This window comes from Halictus rubicundus, chromosome 10, assembly GCF_050948215.1.
Source record: "Halictus rubicundus isolate RS-2024b chromosome 10, iyHalRubi1_principal, whole genome shotgun sequence".
Taxonomy (NCBI): Eukaryota; Metazoa; Arthropoda; class Insecta; order Hymenoptera; family Halictidae; genus Halictus; species Halictus rubicundus.
Window position 1 is genome coordinate 13,755,130 of NC_135158.1, and position 23,235 is coordinate 13,778,364.

Consider the following 23,235-nt stretch of genomic DNA (forward strand, 5'->3'; position numbering starts at 1 on the left):
TGACCATCAGAACACCGTAAACAGTGTTCACGTTTCTTTTAAAAGACAGCTGGCCTACCCGGCAGAGTCAGATGTATAAACGGTGATCAGCTCGGAAATAACAGGGAAACGTGCCGACAGCTGATCACTGACTTACATTTCGAAAGAAAACCTGCACCGCACCGGATCTATGTGGCATGAGCGCGGCGGTTTATGTGCGTCACTGAAATCAGTAAATCTCTTCGATGATATCGCTGTGACGTCTGTAACCGACACCACGTGTCTGCGGTGAAACTTTATTCCTCTGTTGGCTTTGACATAGTTTTCGCATCTGATTTAGAAATCATCCAGTGGCATTTATAGCGATTTGTGGGATCAACCGAGAACGATAGCTGCTGTATGCTGGAAGTGTACAAGTTTTCTACCTCTTCTCTTATCTTTCAACCTTATTGTTTTAGCTCTACATATTCGTAAACTTTATTTCGTATAGAAATAACATTACTTGAAATGTTATTTCAAATAACATGTTATTTTCTTTTATAATTACTTGAGATAATTATTTCAATAATTATGAAAATTATATTAGCTGACCTGAATATCAGGTTTGAGTCCAGTTTATGACACCCTTTATTGCATATTATTTTAAGGATTTTTTCTATTGACAAACTTGAAATAAAGAAACAACGAAATAATATACTATTTGAAATTGCTAACATTTCAAATGAATCACAATTACTAGATATTATCAAAGAAGACGTCATTTTTAATTATGGACAAAAAGAATGTAATTTTGGAAAATTATTGTAAATGTTACTTTTTGGAGATTCAGACATTCAAACGGGAAAGAATTATTCTTTGTTTATACCTGTTTAGATTAATCTAAAAATTTGTATTTCCTATTTAAACTTTTCATAATTTTCATAAGGAATGAAATGTCTTGATTCAACGTACCTGATTATATCTAAGGAAGATTCTGTTATAACGTTTTCACGTATAAAGTGATAACGTAACGAATAAAACACTAACAACAATCACAGTAATTATAACAATAACAATACAACAACAACAACAATAAAAATAACGAAACTGAAAGACATAAGAAAAACGCTAGGGAGATGTACACTGCACGCTGATCGCTCTGAGACTGAAGAAACGAATTTTCATACGAAGAAAGTTCAGACGAAAACTCGGGGATGTTATCATTGTTTATTCCTTCAATATACAATGAACGAGACCAATCCATAGGTTTGCTATGATTGTCACGAGCGTGTACGTAAAACGACGTAACTTCATTGTAAAAATCAGTATACTTCTGCAACGTTCTGCAAGCCAATTTTGTTATTAAAATAAAGTAGAGAATCTCTACTTTATTATATGTAAAAATCATCGCGTGGACCGACGTGGCGCATATACAAATCCATTAACGAAGAGTAGTAACATGGGCGTGTTTCTCTGGAAAAATAAGTACCGTCTTCGACACTTAATTTACAAAAATAGAGGAATGCTATCGATAATTTGAAATTACTAAAGTGAAAATACATGTTTTCAGATGTTATACCCATCATATATAAGAAATTTAAACACTCCTTAGTACATTTTAACATATTTCTAGCGCGTATGGAAATGTGCCCATTCATTTATAGGTTAGGTGTTCGTCTTTCAGGTGAAGTTTACACGCTCTGTAAACATACAACAAAAGAATTTTAAGTTTTAATATTCAATGGTTTTAATACATGGTTATCTTAGATTATATTAGCACAGTTAGTTTTTCTTTATTCGAAAGTGAATTTTGTCCAGCTAAAAAGGCCAATTCGTCATACTGTGCGTCTCCCGGAATCGGGCGAGAAGAGGCGAGAAAGAAGTTCCACAAAGCATGTTCCGCCTCGCTTTCCCGCGGAATCTTTTACAACATCCAATTCGAGGTGGGGATGCACGTGCCGCGGCTTTTGTTATCGAGATTGTCGTAATACATATCGAAGCTCGGCGCGCGTGCACGAGAGCCGTGCATCTACGCACGCGTGACCGTGTTGCGCGCAACCACGAGGGGGGATAACATGGCGGCACTCGATCGCCGTTAGTTGATGTACAGACGCCGCCGGATTTCGATCATCCTTCGAAATCGTCACAATGAACAGTGCTCGTGACTGAACCAGTATCGCCGTCGTTCGCTTCGCTACATCGTTCTCTGTACTGGCATGCTTCGGAACGTGCACTTCCACTGATAACAGACATTTTCACGGAACACCGTACAATCGGTTTCTCGATTCACGTGCGTTCACACGCGTCCAGTGACATTTCTAAAGTTTCCCTGATACCGACTTTTTTAACGGTCGAGATCCGATCAACGACGAAGTTCGAACAGTTCGTTGGGAAGTTGCACGTTTCTACGATTAACCGACTTTTTAACAAGTGATTGACAACAGACACAGACGCAGAAGATAGCGGTGCGCCTGCGAGCATTTATTTTGAGAGTCCTGCGGTTATTCGTACAGTATCTGCGAGCCTGTAAGCCGGTAAGTAATATTCCATAAATATTAAGATTTATGTAACTGTTGAATTGTTAACTGAATATTTCTTGTTTCGACGAAGTCGTTCTTTACTCGATAATTGAATTTAGAATATTTACAACTTAAGAATATTGTTTGCATAATTACTTGGGCCACTTGTACATATAACATATCTCAGTTTTCGTAGCCTTTTGTTGAATAATTGCAAGGAATAAATTCAATTATAGTGGTTTAATAAGATCAAGCTGTAAAAATGAATCACGTTGTATGACCTATTGCCATTTGTGATACGTGACGGAAACACAGATGCGACACGTGCTTTTTTATTATCCGAACATAATATTGGAATCATATTTACACGGTGTTGCAAAATTAATGCAGTTTTTAAATAGACCCGAAATTCACATACTGGCAGCAGATTCTTTTCGATTTGAACACATGCGATCCATTTACGTCAGTTTCTTATTGCGAATAATGTTTCTTAATATTGTAATCGTTTATCAGCGTGTTACGACATGTTAAGTAATAATTTTTTGCAGTACATATATGTCTACATGGTTAAGTGCGAGTAGGCCTTGACACATTGCCATCGAAACTATCATATATATTTTAGTATAACATAACAATTACAAAATAATAATAATGATAAGATAACTACGATAATAATGATATTTAACGATTAATTTTAACATATTACAATCTTCTCGAATTTAAAATTGCTTTTCGATTAGCCACCCAATTATTTATTTCTGCAACGTATTCTAATTTTGGTAATTACAACGAAATATTTGAAAAAATACACATTTGGTGCAATTGTGTGTATAAATAAATGATCTTCGTCTAGTATTTCGTTCAAGGTGTCGTCAAGGTAAGGTAACGTCCTTTAGGTTTGCGGTTCGTTTCAGAAACATTTAAAGAAATGTTGAAGCCCCGACCTTTATCAACAATTAACTTCGGTAATTGCGGAACGGATCGGTAAACTGCATACACGAGCTCTGTTCCAAACTTAACCCTTTGCACTTGAGTGGTGACTCTGAAGCACCACTAGAAATTGTTGTGGCATTATTTCAAAGAAATTACAAAAAATATTACGAAATATTTGTGGCATTACAAAATTTGTATTTAATAGCTTACCAAACATTTAAATATTATATGTAGAGATCGGAGAAGTTTCGTATGAATAAAATGAAAATATTGTAAGACTGAAGGAAAATTTAGTTTTCGATTGAAAATAGCGCCGAGTGCAAAGGGTTAACGCGCGTTTTACATACATCGATCCGATCGAACAGCCGAACGTCCTGAAAGGCGAAGCCCACGCTTGATTTCACCTAAGCACTTATTTTAGTCTTGACTTGTAAAATGTGTGCCAATATACGTGATCGCACGTGGACGACATTTACACGTGGAAGTCAACGAGGGCTGGAATAGGTACTCGTGGGAAGGTCAACGAGATTTTCAATCCGCCGCATACGCCTATCTCTTTCTAATAGTCTGGCGAGGCGATCGAACAACGCCGCGGTTTCAATCGAAAAACTTGCTACAATAATCGCTTACACTCCGAGACGAAAAGATAGCACACGTTCAGATCCACATGATTTTTGTTGCAACTGAAAGTTGTTTTTATACACAACTCTAGGATACGTTTTAATAACATATATGGCAAAGGACCCAATTATCGTGGGGTTACCAATTATTGTGCCTATATTTAATTATACATACTTTTAAAACACAATGATGCACCAGCAATCATAGTACCTACGCATACAAGTAGCACAAAGGACTTTAAGAATCGCCCCTTTCAAGGAAGTACAAAATTTTTGGGACACCCTGTATATGTAATTATACCAATTTGCCTTTAAAATATGCTTACCATTTTCCTGTGACGTTATTTAAATTATAAAAGCAGGCACGAACGTCATCAACAATTCGTACTTATCACTGTTGTAATGAATCATGTGACGTTGAATCACTCAATCGAGAGACACATATGTATCCTATACATACATGTGTGTTATAAACTATGCGCATCTCGCGTAACTGTTGCATCAGAAGGTAAATCGGATGTGCTTTAATCAGCTTGAACGAAAACAACTATAGCAGATGTTAATCAACTTTATTGTAGCATTCAGAAGAATCCACCTTGGCGTGCGAGTCAGCTACCTTGGAAACGAATTCTGATAACGAGTTTAGTTCCATTGTTAACGAGGAACGTGCCTTTCCTGTTTTATAAACTGTCAACGTTTCATGCACGTGCACGATTTTTGTATTTCTGCTCGACCATTATTTTAATTTGTATCCGCTACATACATTTTAATGTACGTACAGTACCCGTAGATTAAAAACATTCAACCAACGTATTCGAAGCATACTAAATTGCAGTATCGCAAAATTGCTAGAATTAGAATTTCATTTGTAGATGCATAAAAGCTGGAGAAGAACTTATCAGGCTGAAGTTGAATTATGACTAATCCAACGATAGAAAAAATTTCCTTGTCTACGGTTTTTTCTGTTTACAAGATTTCTCAGGGTAATGCTATTTTCACTGCCGTAACAGTGTACTGAAGCCAATAAAAATATAATAAACATACATTTGGCCAACGTAATATTTTTTCAAAATTGCGAAACAGTTGGAATCGACCTCTTTCAACATTTTTCGATATCTTTTTAGCTAGAAAAATGTGGCACTAACACTAGGTTCACGGAGCACTAAAAATGTATATTTTACATTACTTTATAAAAATAACATGAACGTATCGATCAAAGTTTGTAGCCATTTTTTAAATAATATATACCCAAAGAAATCAATTCGTTAAATAATTGCTCATGGATGCATTTTTACAATCTCAATATTCGCAATTTAAACATACTAGAATCCGTCATTTTGACGGGTCCCGTAAATCTAGTGTTAACAAAAAGCGAGGAACAATATTAAGGTATTCCCCACTTTCTCGGAAATAAACGCTAGATTTGGCGACGAAAATGGCGGAGCACGCATTGGAACGCGAAATGACATTAGCATTCTAATAATATGAAGATCCCCGGAACTGGGTCATTTTCTAAATTAATGTAAAATCGTTGTATTTACACGGGTTAACGGAAGTCGAGAAATCTAGACAATACTCCGCAGCCCTCCTACCTCCCCTCCCGTCGCGCGTTCTTCCACGACCCTTTTCTTTTTGCGTGATGTTGGGAGCAATACGCAACCGTGCAGATCCACGTGACAACACGCCGTGTGATCGCAATTGTGACCAACGTGAGTCGAACGTAACCGCTCTCCGCCAGATATCACACGCAAAACCCGGCACGTTCTTCTCGCTTTAATTTCGTTAAGTGCTTTAAGCATGTAACCACCCAGAGTCTTCGTATCCGGATATCACGTGTACCTCCTTGTTGCCGGAAATTTGATCACGTTTCATTTTCGGACCGGTCACCGTGATTAAGCTAATTCCTGGTATTCGCGGCGAAAATTAGTATTCTCGACTTGGTTTCGCGGCCGTCGGGACACGCGGGAACAGCTCACGTTCTGACCACTGGCAACAAAAAAGTAAATTTTCGGAAGCAACAGATGCGGTATATTAACACGGGTTCTAATATCTCTAATTTATGATTTTTGAGATTATAAAGACACACATCCATGGAGAATTATTAAATAAATTAATTTTTTCGAGTATGTAATAAAAAGGGCTAAATATGTATAGATACATTCTTCTTATTTTTACAAAGTAATTACAGTGTTTTCTCTCTACGTCCAAAATGCCTAGCCGATAAAAGTCCCAAAACTATCCCCACAGACGAGGGGTATACACCGTGAAAAGCAAAGAAAACTAAGGAATAGTATGAATGTGTCAGTAGACATATTTCTGTAAAGTAACTTATAAGTAAATACATGTTAAAAGAAAGAACAATAGGAAGCTTCAGAATTATTTCAAGATTATTTTGAAACTTTCAAATACGGTTCTAGGAAGTAAGTATACCTCCTGTAGGTATTTGTTTATTTTTGTTCTACACGGAAAGTTCAAGACGAACGTTCTAGAAACAAGTGATCGTAAAAGTAACGTTTCCAGAGAACTCGTAAGTTCTATTTTATGGATCATATAATGACACATAAATATAAGTTCTACGAAGTTTTAACGTCAACTTTATGGTGAATCACGGCGGACGAAATTGTATACAATCTCATCGGGAAGCTCAACACATTTTTAAGGCGCTGTACACGAAATAAGGAGACCCTTCGCGCAGTGTTTTCTTTTTTTCGTTTAAAACTTGATTCGCTGGATAAGCCAAACGCACGGATTACAAATTTATTATTTTATTATTATTACATTTTTTTAAATAAAAATTTTTCAATTTTTCTTAATTTTTTTGGACATCTGCAAGGCAATGCGCATCTGTCATTTTTCTGTATGGTAGTTCTAGTTTTAGGGGTTACATCGACTTAAAAATCTTAAAACTAGGATTAAATTTAAGAATATTTTTGGTATAGTCATTGATGTTATGTACCATTCTTTACCATTTTATAAAATAGCGTTTACCAGTGATATCTCTGTCAATCTCTTTTTTAATAAAAGAATAAATTAATTGGACGATTAAATGTAATTGAAATTTAATTGCTTTTAATTACATTTTATATATTAAAATATAGAAATATGTTTTTTATAAATTTGTAAACTACGCTGAATTTTTCAACAAAATTCTTCGTTCAAAGTAAACGACGAGTCAATCTTCTTTATTTACTTAAATGTATATATCTGTTTAAACACTTAACCGATGATTTTTAATTTCACCAGTATTGCATCAATGCGCTGCAATAAAGTGACAAGTAAAAGATAATAAAAGTGGGAACTTCCACATGCTCGGGCACGTGTTTCGTTTGCGTCATCGAATAGCGAAATTCTTATCTGCGTGCTGGCGCACATGCAGATTGCAATACTGTCCCTTTCATTCATGTTACGGTATAATGTGGAGATATCAACACCGTGTTGATGTTTCGATATTGTTCTTAACAGAATCAGATTGTCTCGAATATATTCTTTACACAGACGTTCTTTTTTCAAATCAATAATTGTTTGTTACTACTATTTATACTGGAGAATAGGTAAAAAAAGGAACAAAAATTAATGAGTTGTCTCTCCTTTGAATACTCCCATGTATACTCCCTGTATTAATCTTGCAATGTTTGGCGTTTGGTGACAAAATTTTTAGTTTCTCTGCATTTTATTTTCGTCCGCATTAATGAACGAATCGATATGCACGGTTTTACGAGTCTTCTAATTGTAAGTATCGTACCTGTATTTTTCATATCCATATGTATGAACTGTTAAAATTGCAAAATAAGTAGGTATAAGATACATAAATTAGAAGCTTACACTCGGATAAGATGGTAAAAAATGCCTTTGGACTAAATTAAGAAATGGAAAAAATGGAAGTTTTCGGTCTATTTTCGATTTTTCGAAGTTTCGGTCTTGGTTTCCATTTCTTTAAAACGAAGAGTAATGTAAATCTGAAAGGGTTAACGTGGTTCTTACGACGATGCTTTTGCTAAGAGCTTCAAGTTTCCTTAAGTACTGATATAGGCATTCATTCAAGTAATTACTTAATACAAGAGGGACTGCAAAGACTCTTATGAGAGATGATAACATCTTTGGAAGAGATGGGTTCACTTTATATGCGTATAAAGTTTCATGAAGCAATCCTTTAACGAAAGTATCTTTAAAACTTTAAGCACTGGTCGTAACGAGGAATCAGTTTACGAATTTCGGTTAAAACAAGCTGGTTCTACTTACCGTTTTTCATCGCCGGATCTTTATGCAAAATAAGAATTTTCCACCTAAATTGCAGCAAACTGGAGTGAAATAGAAATTAATTTTTTTTAAACATGTTTTATAGGTTCCAAATAATGTAACAACATTTTTAAACTCTTCTAATATTATTTTTACTGTCTTAAACTTATTCAGAGTAACTTCTGTAAATAATTATCGACCTTTTCTTACTTGTAAAGCATGCAGTGAATGTTCAGTGAGAAAAGTCTAGCACACCCAGTAGATCAAATTTAAATTTCGGCCATTTAACACTAGATTTACGGAGTACTAAAATTGAGTATTTTACATTACTTTATAAAAATAAGAAGAACATGTCTACCAAGTTTTTAGCCATTTTTTAAATAACACATACCTAAAGAAATAAATTTGTTGAGTAACTCCACGTAGATGGATCTTCACAATCTCAATGATCGTAAATTAAAAATATTAGGTCCCGTAAACCTAGTGTTAAGGAATCAAATCTCTATCACAGTCAGGCATTTGTATTCATCGAACGAGTGAATTAAATCGGATGAATTTCGTAATTTCGCATCTTCAAAGGGTCTTTTAAACGCTCGCCACGATCAAAGCGCACATTATGCACCCGGTGATCCTTCCTTTTTTCCGCGATTGTTCCCCCATCGAGAATCAAAAGTAAGGTTCAAAAAGGACGGAGGAAACTGCGTGCAAAAATAGTTACGTCGATAGGACCATAGTAAGCGGACGGACGGAGAAAGGGGACAGACGGGAAAGAGAATAAGATCGTCGATTGCAGACTGCAAGGTTTTGGCTCTGGCACTGAGTTCCAAATATGAAATTTTTAGAATATGTACAATGCACACAGATTTCTAAAATTTTCAATATAAGCTCCCCCCAAAAAAGTGTTGTGCACAACTTCTAGCATTTTCTTTGTAATTCCGATCAATCCTAATTTTTCAAAATTTTGTTCACGTCATGTAGTAAACTAATTGTTCTAACTTCTCAGAAGAAAAAATCGAAGTCGTATGGTCCAATATTAAAAAGGTTGTCGTATTTCTAAGAGTGTCCGAATATTAATAACCTGTGGCTTGTAATAATGAGAAACTGGAGCCGTCTCTGTTCTTTAAAAATTTGTCCTCGGAGAGGTTAATCGCGGAACGAGCGAAACTCTCATGTGAAGAACGATTTGTTCGAGCACACGGAGGCAAGAGGTGTCGAGTAGCCGTCGCTACTCGATGGAAACGTTGCCAGACGGCAGGGTCGGTACCTTCAGCATTGGGATTTGGATCGGGATTGTGTGCGGTAAGGGGGACAGCAGAAGGAGGAGGAGGAGGTGGAGGAGAAGGAGAAGAACAAGGGGACATCGTACGCATGCCCCACCGGTACATCACCGAAAAGCACTGCGTGCTGCGTGAGGACGCACAGCTCGAGAGGTCATCGAACCCGGCAGCGGTGGCCACGTGTATCCACGGGGAATATCCCATCCTTCTGCCGCGAAGGGCGTGTGTAGCGTGAGATGCGATCGGCCCGCGTGGTGGGGAACAATAGACGCGCATTGGCGGGCCACCAAGGCGAACAGAGGTGGTGGAGGTACGGCTACACGTGGCCACCCCGTTTCCGATCGCACAAAAATCACTGAATGTGCAATGACCTGCAATTTGCCATTTTTTTTTTCATTCGAATCTGTTCCTTTCGTGTCCATGAACTCCGCGCGGCAATGAGGTATCGCGGAATGAAATCACACCAACGGAATGTAAAAGTTCAGTTGAATAGCACTAGGTCTACGGAACCCGTAAAAATGACGGGTATTTTTAATTTTAAATTATTATGATTCTAAGAATGCATACATGAGAAATTATCTAGCAATTTTATTTCTTTGAGTATATGTATATTATTTTAAAAGTACTGCTACAATTGTGGGTAGCACGTTCTTGTTGTTTTTATAAAGTAATGCAAAATAGTCAGTTTTAGTGCTCCGTAAACCTAGTGATGAAAAGCCAAGACGCATAAACGTGGCTATATATGCACGTGGAAATGTGGCCAAATACAATCTCTACTGGATAAATGTCGTTCCGCAGTTTGTTGGCTTTGTTAAGGAGCTGTTGACGCGAAACACGAGCCAATCAAAGCGCGGCTACACCGGACGGATTCCGATGCGGCCAATGCCAACGCCATAAATCCGTCCGCTGTGTCTGCGCTTTGATTGGCCCGTGCTCTCCGCTAATAACTCCTTAACAAAGCCGCGAAGAACATTTTTCGCAAAGGAAACAGTTACTTAGAATGATCTTAGGAATCACCCCTTTTAAACAAATTGCAACATTTTTGGGACACCCCAAACATATAGGTACCTAATACCTTAGGTACCTAATGAAAGAAATTAAATTTTAACACAATTACTCTGCGAGTTGGTGGACGTTATTCCAACTTACATATTATCAATGCCTATAAAAGACAAAAATGAAATTATTTTACAACTCGTAAACGGTCAGATTTTGGACTCATGTGCCGGTGCAAATGAACTTCTGCTATGCTCAGTGTGAGTGACAAACATTTGGTAAAGTATAGGAGAATGATCGAATGACTGTTTGCGATCAAGATAGAGTTACGGCTGAAACGCTATCTGGATGGATTACTAAATTGCACGTGGAATTCTAGATATACAGTGGAACCAAAAAGTATTTAAACGCTTTTCCAACTTGTTCTTTTTTTTTTTTTTATTGTTTTATAGAACAAAAATGAAGAACAAATTCGTACCTTATTTTCGGTATCTACTGATGAAACTGTAGATTTTTTAAATGTGGTTAACAACCATTGAATAACCCATATTATGCAATATTGGCAAGTTTGTAGGAATGTCATTTTCTCGATAATTATTCGAATCTTTGATTGCGTAGGTGCTATTTGCACTTGAATTCTATTTCGTCCTACTAATGACGTAACCGTTAGTCATGTTTGCACCAATGGCCTATACAGTCTTCTAATGGACGCCTAATGATAATTTTCGAACGACACGTGTGTGCGACTATTTGCGCCGTACTTCCTAAATCTTGTCTTTATCTTTACCTATAGTACAATGTATTATGAGGGCGCGAAAGGCTGTCGTTCCAGTTAAATCATGTTATCTTTCCATGAAAACATTGACTCGATGAATAATGAAAAGAAACCATGAATGAATCCATCGAAAAGTTCTAAAAATTAGAGAAAAATTTATCGAAAAAATATGATCGCGAGCCATTTGTTTCCCATTAGCTTATCATAATTTGTACGTTCATATTACACGACTGAAATGTAGTATTACAAAATTGGAATCTTCGTACAAATTAATTTGGCAACAGATAACTAATCATTATCATTTCCTTTTTGTTCTTCGTTTGAGCTCTCAATTTTCTTTTTTGCCGCGGCGAGATCAAAGGCGGCGATACAAGCACGTTGCTAAACGATGTTGATAAATGAACCGAGTTTACACACGTGGCCCATTTTTTTCAATCTAACGTAAGCCATATAGATTACACACTTTATTTATGATTTATAGATATCAGAAATCCTAGTTATGTCGGAAGTCATTGGAAAAATGACAATGTTATTAAAAAAAACACAGTTTTAAATAATTACAATTTCGTTCATTTGTTACGAGCATCGCAATTCGGAGGATACAAATGTTCGAAGAAAAATCTTTGATAAAAAAAAAACCATTTGATAAAGATGATTCGTTAGTTTACATTCGTGTCTTAATCGAATCGAGAATAATAACACTGCACTAATTAATCTCTTTACATTATTATCAATTTTCCTCGGTAATAGGGTAAGGATCCCAATTACTGTATCTATATTAATTACACTTATTTTTCCAGAGTAATGAATATTAAAAAAGAGATATTAAATTTTTTTATTACAATCAGTTAATATATCTCTTTTTTTAATATTCATTACGCTTCAAAAATAATTATAATTACTATATAGGCACAGTAATTCGGTCCCTCACTCTACACATTATTCTTAACGTTTAACATTTCCAACCAACTAATATTTACATTTTCAGTAATAATAATATTTGTTTAAATGAAGGTTTATGTTATGTGAATGGATTTATGTTAAAGTACCAATAGCGAAGCATATAATTTAAATTCTGCCGACAGATTACGTATCGCTGTAACACGATCGTTCCGAGGATGATAAATGTCGAACGTACCTCGTGCAAGATTTCGAGCAGCTCGTGGCACGGCAATAAATAATCGATAATGCTGCCACGTGGTAAATTCTGTCATTCTTACGAGCCTCTGCTATCGACAGTCGCTGCAGGCCTGAGTGGAATAATAAGATGCTTTTTCTGAAATCGGTTCGACACGTGGCACATTGTGTTTATAAGACCTTTGCAAATGACTTGATACCATTTTTCTAAAGTTCAAGTAACTCGAGTTATTATTAGACAGCGGGTTTCGTGCATTTACGAGAAAAATGAGCACGTGCAATTGAAAACAGCGAATACATTAAAAGACCTTAAAAATACTGTTGTATTATTTTCAACCTGCTAACCATATTAACACTAGGTTTACGGGTTCTAATATTTTTAATTTACGATTATTGAGATTGTGAAGATCCATCTACGTGGAATTACTCAACAAACTTATTTCCTTAGGTATATATTATTTAAAAAATGGCTGAAAACTTGGATAGACACATTCTTCTTGTTCTTATAAAGTAATGTAAAATACTCACTTTTAATGCTCCGTGAACCTAGTGTTAAGGAAATCAACTTCTATTTCAGCGATCAAAATCTTATCGGATGTCGTTAAAATAGACTATTGTTTCCGGTACGTACCGCCTACGGTCATTCTCTCACGCAAACATTGTCGCGATAATGTTATTTTTAACCGACGGTTTTTTCACGGCAATGTCAACGTCGCGGTTCGCCGACAACGAAACGAAAGATCGCGATTGTTCACACGAAAGTTGCATTCCACGTGTATTACAACAATATCTGAGAATCCCGAGAATAGCCGACAATAACCGTTTCATTGAACTGTACAGTCTGGCACGTACGCGTATCGGTGAAATTTGTCTGCTTTGCAGAAGCATCAGCTCGCTCGTGTCGTTGTCCCGTGTGCATTGGCTCTGATTCGAATCACACGAGAACCGAAGTCCGTGCGAAGGCTACCGCTACCCTCCGTTAGACTTCGCTCGAGGAAATTGATATTTATCGCGAACGTTGCTCGGTCCATCATTCTCCGCGTCAAAATAAAAATATTTGCGCCAGAGAAACAGAGAATATCGAAATGATTTTATCCGACAAATTCATCGAAACAAATCGTTGTTTTAAATTGAAGTTCTTTATACAACCCCTGCACCGTATCCACGATTTTAGCACGGTTGTAGCACGAACATTTAAAAATATCTCAATACTCTATCAAACGCGGCGAAGAGAAATCACGGCAGTTATTCACTTTCCTTTCATCGTAGCAGAGAGAGAATCGTAAATTTTTACGAGTTATAAGTTGGTCGAAAAGGATCACGAACAGCGATTTTTTAAAACTGTGATTTCACGATAAATTTATTCAGTATGAGCGCGTAATAAATTAACATGGCAGATGGTAGAACGAACTAACTCGCAGAAGTAACTGAAATTGTTAACCGAATAATCATTACGAGATGACAATATTTTTTGTACGTGCGAAATTAAAAAATTTTTAAGACCTAGATGGTGTTGTAGTTACGGACCGCGGTATAGTCGAATCGAAAAGTAAAAGAAGACGGTTGGCAGACGGCAGACGGTGCAGCGTGGACGAACCGAATGTATACGCGTATGCGGCACGTGCGCCCTTACTCAAGGCCACCCAATTCCCTCGCTTTCCTCCCCAATGCAGCCCCTCTGCGATTCCACGGAACTCCCCCGTTTAGTTTTCGTCGCCGTTCTTTGGGAAGCTATTCCTGACGGGATGTCTGCATTGTTCAGCCACCGCTTTGATCGGCTGCGAATATACCGACGCGCATCTGACACCTACGATATATCACGGCTGCTCCCCTTCTGAATTATCGCGACATGTTTGTCGCGGGTCAAAATTACCGTTAGCTTGCCATTGTCCCGTGCCGCGGGCGTTACAGGCTTCCATTAAATGCGAAAAACTGCACGGATAAATATCAGACGTACTCCTACCAAAAAAAAAAACACAAATTTAACACTAGGTTTACGGCGCACAGTGGGCAATTTGGGCAAAATCGGATTCAAAATCAAGGAACTTTCGATAGAAATGAGGTAGAGCGATGAAATATTTTTTAAATTAAAGCTGAAACTTTGTAGAATATGGGAAAAATAGGGAGATTATTACCATCCAATCATTTCAACGAAAAAATTATTTCATTAGTTTTTGTCACAAAAATCTATTTTTTGCAAAATCCTCAGGTCGTAGACAAATTTTGAGACCAGATTTGAAATCAGCGTGAAAAAATCTATGGGAAATGATGTATAGCATGTTAAAAAAAAATTTTTTCCGCCCGTGGTATTGGAAAAACTAAAATTTTCTTGAATTTGTGCGCGTTTGACGAATTTTCTCGAGGTTAAAAAACGTTCGTACCACAATCTCTCTATTTTTTCCCATATTCTACAAAGTTTCAGCTTTAATTTTAAAAAAATTTCATCGCTCTACCTCATTCCTATCGAAAGTTCCTTGATTTTGAATCCGATTTTGTCCAAATTGCCCACTGTGCGGCGTACTAAAAGTAACAATTTTGGATTATTTTATTAGAATAAGAACTGAGCTTGGTTTGCATAAACCTAATCGCTACGATTCTAGTTTAAGCTTTCCTTCTTCCATTCACTCGCTGTAGACGGTAATACTGTCTACAAATGTTTAAAACATTTCGATGTAACGTGAATTCTCGTAGCCAGTATAAATTTGCTTGCACAATTAATTTTTTCCTTCGGGGAAAGTTAAAAGCAGATGTTTACCGTAAGCAATCCACCGCTCCGGGAGGCATAAGAAGTCGTGTAATTTTCGAGCTTGTACTGCTACATATTACATCGGAAGCAATTAAAAGGGCACACCTTTGAAATTATGTATCGCCACTACCGATCAACATTATACTTTCGACGTGATAATTATCTACATGTAAAACGATACATTCGAACGAGTTTTAACTGCTGTAACTTGCAATAAGTAGACACGTGTAGACTCTATTCCGCAAAAAATACTAACAATCTTGGGAAAAAATGATTAAAATTTTTTTAGAATAATCTAAATTGTAAACATTGCCTTTCCTTTTTTCGGAGACCGTATTATATCTAATCGAGAATATTCTAGAACGTGAAATTCTATTTTTATTATTAATTTTATTGTTGATTAACCCTTTGCACTCGAAGCTATTTCATCTCCAAAAGGAAACATTTCTTCCGACCTAGAATATTTCCCTTCTATATATTTGTTTTCATGTTATACATACGAAAATGATGCAATTTACTCGTACAATACTGAAATGTTTAGTAATTTATTAAATACAAACAAATTTAATAATGCAAAACATATTTTGAATAATGATACAGCAATTTTTAGTGGTGCCTTACAGTCACCATTCGAGTGCTAAGGGTTAATTGTTCGAGCCAGTGGAGGTGTTACTATTTATTCATCATCGTATAACTTTCTGTTGACATTCTACCGTGGCTCGTCATTTTAAGTATCTGTTGTTGCAGATTATTTTCGATTTAAGCACTTTGTCTTTCCATTGTGAATTGACTCGGTTTGATTTTATCGACGAAGCTGAAAATATCCCATTACGTAAGCGTTCATAGTGAATTTATACTTTTTATCCAGTTTTACGTGTACGACCTTGAATGACTGTATTGTTGAAATTGTCTCTGAAGAAGGTTCTTTTCTCGGAAGCGTTTCTTCGCTAACCTTCTCTCTTGCATTTCCTTAATGTTCTCGTAGCATTTCATCGCTGATTGCCTCGCGGCGTTTAAATATCAACGTGTTATTTCACGGGCACACGTGGTGCGACAAAATCCGAGGTCAAACCGGCCGGGCGAGCGGGCAACTGAGGCAACCAGTCGAGGGGAGACGAGAGAAGCGGTGTCGAGGTCCTCTATCGCCTTCCTTCGGTGCAGACACGTGCACCAACGTCCATAGTAATCAGGTCATCGCCTGCATCGATCGCGTCGCAGACCGGTACCGAGGGTGCACACGTGTAATTCATAGCCGAAGACGTAGGCTGCATGCTGGCCCTGTCTTCTCGTTGTTTCACCAGATGCTCCCGGTGTCCCGTCTCCTCGGTCACGCGAAAGTTCAAGAAGTAATCGCCCCATCGACCCCACCGACGAATCAATATTCTTCCGTTTTCGCTGTTACAGTTCCCTCTGTTCGATCAGCATGAAACCCACTTCGTTAACACTAGGTTTACGGAGCACTAAAACCGACTATTTCACATTACGTTGTAAAATAAACAAGAACGTGCTGCCCGAATTTTTAGACATTTTTTTTTTCATAACATACCCGAAGAAATAAATTTGTTGAATAATTTCTCATGGATGTGTCTTTAGAGTCTTAACAATTGTAAATTAAAAATATTAGAACCCGTCATCTTGACGGGTAAGCCTAGTGTTAAAGGGGCATTCCGGTTTTTCATTTCCGAAAATCAATTTTTCTTTTTTGCATTATCTTTAAGCACAAGTGCTGTAATTGAATTTTTGCGAAACCCCTGTTTTCGAAACTGCTCCCACGATATCTCAGGTTCTAGTCGACCAATTCACATGAAGTGTTGAACGTTTGAACATTTTTTTGAAAGACGGAAAATCGAATTAGAAAAATCGGTAGCTTGAGCTCAAAATGCCGCGATTTTGCCGATCATAAAAATTCCTGATTTGGTTTGTTACTATGACGAAAAGAAGCAGGTTTGTGCGGGCAGTTCGTTTTTTGCAGGCTCCGTGATCATGCGAATATGTTAGAATTTTTTTCGAAAAATTTATTAGAAAAATTCCACGTAGAATTTAATTAGAAAAATTCCACGTAGTGCAATCACAATCACAAACGAATACAAATGATGGTCGCAAAAGTGAATGTGCTTACGAGACACATATCCAAGAGCGAAAATAGGTCGTGCTCGTCCGTTTATTAGTGCGGAAGCATCGTTTTACCGTGCCACGAAGGAATTATTTATAAACGACGATCGCGGAGACGAGACTTTCACTTGTAAATATCTAATAATATCGCCACGAGCCAGTATTTCACACCTTGACCAAGAGAGACACGTGTCTGTTCCTGCAGTCAACTGCTTGATGCATGGCAGTTATTTTAACAGCATGCTTTATATACGGTTCTCTGGAATTCTTTAATACTAATCGATACATTATGGCACCGAAGAAAAACGTTATATTTTTTGTTTTCTATTTAAAACATATGTCGTAATGAATGTGCTTTTAAAAAGTAGGAAATACAAACTAAAATTCCATGTCGATTTAATCCGGATTTAGAACGCTAGAAAATCTACTCTACAAGTTGATTAATTTTGCCACTGTTCATAATGTGAGATAGCATATTTTAAATACTACGAACAACAATTACTAGGTTGAATTACAGATCTTTGGATTTATCCACCGTGTATAAACCCGGTTGAACCCAGTTTATTTGCTCGGATTGAAATGAGAAGATTTACGTAACGGTACTTTATCTTCCAAAGTATACGTTGTACTGTTAACACTTGGGAGTGTGTATTCGCGAGTAAACAAGGAGAACCTCAACAACCGTTTCTGTTAACATTTTCACTTAATTGATGTGATTTCCAAACAAACAGCAGCTAAATCCATTATTCTTTTCACAGTAGACACGTCATTTTCTACTCTTCATCGTTACTGATATCAATAAATACGTTAACTGTGGAAGCACCTAGAAACTCATTTCGCTTTATAGAAACTACATATTTTAATTATTTTTGTTACGACTAAACTCCATTTCGGTAAATTTAAAAAATTTGTAACTCTCGTCAATTTATTATTGTATGATTAACATGTCCCCTTGGTGTACAAACAAATGTAACAAGTAGATATTTTGATTGTGGTAGGACAAGGTTCATTATGCTCTAAAAATAAGTATTAATGATATAGGCACAGTAATTGGCTCCCCCCACTGTAATTGGTTCCATTACCCTAGATACCGCATACAATGCCATTTAAACTTTGTTTTGTCCGCCACTGTACTTCGAGATTGGTTCGTTTAAAAAGTCGCCTAATCATCGATAGTATTATTTTCCCGGACTCGTTTGCATGGCAAAGCATGCTGCAACTTTGCATATTTAGGTTATCGATTGTCCACTGCTCATCAAATTATGCGGATGACCGGTGTCGTTGTAAATCGCCGACGAAACAATTACTGCAATCGATGGACTATGTTTGAGTCATCAATGAATAAATTTCTGTTTTGAATGACGCTTCGGTGACCGATATCATGGTATCTATACTATTGGCCGGATAACAAGAAAAACAATCGAATTAATAGATTATATCTTCGCGGTACTGTTGAAAAGATTCTGATCTACAATCAGAAATTGATAAACATTTTACGATAGAATTCTTCCGCGAGAGAATCTCGTGTTCGAGAAACTAAAGTGTGAACAATTTATCTTATGCAAATGCTCTTGAATGCTATCATTTGTTGGTACCATCTATTATTCATAGCTTCTAAGTTATGAATTATTAAAGACGGTAAAGTTTTTTCTTAAAACATTTCGCGTTTTGTATTCAGAATATGAAAACTAGTGCAATATATCTTATAGAGTGTTTCGAAAAATCTAAAATACACGTCTATGATCTTACAACAAAAAATATTCTTCACTTATTCGTCCAATATTTCGATTATTTTGAAAAGCAGATGTCAAACGTGCTGCAAATCGATAGTCAACTAATATTCATGATACAACCATACCCGGTCCCTAAAGGGTTAACTTCACCTTGACAACCCAGAAATTTTTAACTTTTCTTATATAGTCTTATACATCTTGACGAGAAAATGCCAAAAATTCAAGCTTTAATGTCAGGAATTCACTGGTTTAAGAGTTTTGCGTGTTTAAAGTAGAGCGATTTTAACACTAGATTTACGGGACCCGTCAAAATGACGGATTCTAATATTTTTAAATTGAAAATGCATCCATGAGCAATTATTTAACAAATTGATTTCTTTGGGTATATATTATTTAAAAAATGGCTACAAACTTTGATCGATACATTCATGTTATTTTTATGAAGTAATGTAAAATAGTCATTTTTAGTGCTCCGTAAACCTCGTGTTAAGCGTTTTTGACAGATAAGGGTATTCAGCTTTTACCGAGTAATACTCGTGAACGCGTAAAAATAATTCATCGCGCGGACACACACTTTCAAAATGAAATAAAATAGTTAAAAGGTTGATAAAATAGTACCCGTAATACGTACAAGAAAATTGCATAAAAATGGATATCCTTCGTTATCGTTACAAATCCGTCATAATCGTACTTAATCTATTTTGTTTTGCTTGTAGATCTTCACTGTAAAATGGCCCCGACCATTTGTCTATCGGAGCTTCCGGTGAGAAGACCGACGATTCCGTGTTCGCGTAGACGGCAGAGAGTTTCTTCGACCGGAGCAATTGGGAAACATCAGAGACTGGAATTGAGGAGAATAGGAACCAGCTCCGGGGAGTCGCGTTTAACGCCGTTGGAGAGATCAATTTGGGAACCAGAATGTCCCAACGACTCCTGCACCCCGACGATCGTCAGCTCTTCCCCGCCGAACGTTTCTGCTCGAGTTCCGGCGGACGTGGAGGAACATTGGAAGGTGTTCCTCGCTCGGCGGAAAGGTGCGGTTTCCGTGGCAATTGTTAACCAGCGGAACAACACTCCCTGCTCATTGAATTAGGACACTCGCTGTCACAAATCTCGGTCATCCTCAATTTTGGAAAAAATTTATTCAAGGTGGTACAGGGTGTAAAGAAATGTTTGGTCTTGGCTGCCACAGGCGTATTCTACATCTACGCATCGATGAAGTTCCGTAAAAAAGAGTTGTCGCAAAATTGTCCCTGACCTTGAATTTCAAGGTCAAATTTCTTTTTATTGCATTATATACTACGCGTCATGACAATAAACAAAAATTTGACCTTGAAATTCATGGTCAAGGACAATTTTGCGGTAACTTGTTTTACAGATCTTCATCGATCCGTAGATGTAGAATACGCCTATGGCAGCCATGACCAAATATTTCTTTACACCCTGTACAGTGTTTGCTCTATATATGTCCCAAACGCCTAGCCGCTAAAAGTCGCAGTGGTATACCCCGGAGGAGAAGAGCAACGCTGCCTTCTTCTACGTTCGGCGTGGATCAAAGAATAGTATCTCCTGGCCGATATATGTCCCTAGCTAGACCTGTGTTTTGGACAAATATTGAGTAAACACTGTATTATGGTTTTCGAGACCGTTTTTTTTTTTTAATGTATATGTTATATATCTCTTTCTTAATATTCATTGTGCTTAAAAAATAAATATAATTAATATAGGCACAGTAATTGGTACCCCGACAGTAATTGGGTCCCTTACTCAAGCTTTGAGTAATCACAATTTGTTGTTATGATGCCACAGGTCTTCTGGACATCGTGGTACGAACAATGGCTTTGGTCAGGAGGAACAATATTCTTCAAGAGAGAGTAAACGCACTCAGCGCGGAAACACGCGACTTCATCCATTCGGTGCTGAACAATCCCGAGAACAAATGCGCGCAACACAGACTAGACGCTCCGAATTCCAAAAACGAAGACGTCTCATCGACAACGGAGAGAACATATTCCAGACCATCGTCTCTTCCATCAAGTCCAGGCTCTACATACGTTTCCTTAGATGACATCACATCTAGTTGCAGTTGTAGTGAACGGGACGAAGAATCCTCGGATGAATTTTCGACGTCCGAAAAAGACGAATAGCAAATCAGATTCCCGTATGTACGCGAAAGGTAATTCCGAAATGATACCGAAGAGCAGTTTCAACGTTGAACACATGAACTCTTAGATGTTGGACATATAAGAGTACTATTGCAATGATTTCAATTATATCAATGAAAATTCTCATTCTGACAAACCGAGTAATATCATTTTTAATTTGTTAATATGATAAGGTCATCTTTAAAAAAAAAGGAAAAGAATTTTTTCATATACTCGGCAAATAAGATGTACCGAATTTTGCCAAATTAGCCCTTTGAAAAAACGCGTTTACATATATGTATAACGACAAAGGGGATCTCATAGTGAAAATAAGTAGAACTCAGGAATACGTATAGTATGCTACTTGAGAGAAACCGATTTCCAAGTTGAATTTCTATTTAGATACTGCCCAAAACTCTAGAAAAGTATCATAGCTTTCCCCGTCGAAATTTCTGTAATGCTAGTGTATTTAGGGCTTTGTCACTTAAAATAATTTACAAGTTCATTACATCTCACCCACTGCCTGTAATTTGAAGAAAAGTTACAATCTAGATAACATTGATTCTTATTGGACTTAATGCAACAATTACTATTATACTTGTAAGTAACTCTTCTCATGACAAATCAGAAGGTATAATTTTTAATCTGTTATGTAGGTTTGATTGCTGTAATAGATTAATTAGAAGTCCATTGCTTAGAAATTGCTTAGAATTGCTTGAAATAAGGTAACTGTTAAGAAAATAACACATTTCAGTATCAATTTTGTATTAATATATAGAAATTGTTGCATATTATTAGGACCAATGATAATAGTTAGTACTGTCTTTTAATTGTTTGTCCATTGGATATTGAACAACGATACAATCCCTTCTTGACTGTGCAAATTAGATTCTAGGAATTAAACTAGAATGCACCTATTGTGATCTTAATGCACTTCATCTTTCAAATATGAAGAAGACTAAAACTAATTATAAAAGTAAGAGTACACAATCGTTATCATCACTGTCTTATAACTTCCTTTACTTTATATTGGTTGTCACTAGACTGAGTTAAAACTGAAAAGATTCGAACAAGTAAGAACCGATACAGATCAGTTGCTCACAAAGTGAAAGGACTAAATTAAAATGTGATTTATATATGTAGAAATATTTTAATGAAAGATAGAAAGACATCATAATAAGAAACATTTTTCTTTGAGTATTCTGTACTTTTATTTGTAATATTTATCCATTTACCGACCACATTTAATTATTTATATTTACTATACTACTTAATAGTCGGTACGTTTTTAAATAAAAAGTTTCATTTTCAGTAAGAAATCTAAAAAATTGCGTGTTGTAAGAAAACCTTAATAAAGGAAAAATAGAAGTTCAAGAAAAAATTGAACAAAATAATGAATAACGTTTATTGGAAAATATTCGTCGATTTCATTAAAAATTGATGCTACTTTTTCTAAAAAAACCAATTTACAACTGTAGTTCATAAGATTGTCATTAGTAGTATTTTATTTTCGTTGACATAGTTTGCTATGTTCAAACGATATATAATATAGAACATACTAAATAATAGTTTCTAAATTCAAGGAACTTATACACACATCCAGTGAAATAGTTAGTTAGAAGAATAGAACAAATATCATTTCATTAGAACAATGGAACTTGTAATATATATTGTGAAAAAATAGAATTATTCAGACTAATTGGTGAAATATTAATATTAATATTTTTATTATAGACTTCATTGGAAACAGAGCACTACGAAAGGATTAAACATTATTATCTTGATTTTGTTACGCATACAAATTTTTCATTTAAAATTTTTTACTCATAAGCATTTTTAAGGGGAGTGCCCTATAAATTCATGGCTGTGAAATTTTGTATATGCAAGTGTTGTAATTTTATTTCCTGTCTCGTTTGGTCGAAAATATATTTACAAGACCATTGTACATAACTTTATTTTTAATTTATTTATAAATAGTATGGATAGAAGACATGAAATTTAATAAAGTCCAAAATCATTTTGATTTTTAAGGTTTAAACATTAAACTAT

At 36.3% G+C, this 23,235-nt stretch overlaps 1 protein-coding gene across 1 annotated transcript; it reads left to right on the top strand.

Moving 5' to 3' along the window:
• The first annotated feature begins 2,018 nt into the window (after positions 1-2,018).
• LOC143358385 (uncharacterized) lies at positions 2,019-21,537 on the top strand. The gene is made up of 3 exons (XM_076795491.1): positions 2,019-2,492; positions 19,759-20,076; positions 20,852-21,537. Exons 2-3 carry the CDS (start codon positions 19,773-19,775, stop codon positions 21,187-21,189), a joined length of 642 nt encoding a protein of 213 aa, XP_076651606.1. The 5' UTR covers positions 2,019-2,492; positions 19,759-19,772; the 3' UTR covers positions 21,190-21,537.
• The last annotated feature ends 1,698 nt before the right edge of the window (positions 21,538-23,235 follow it).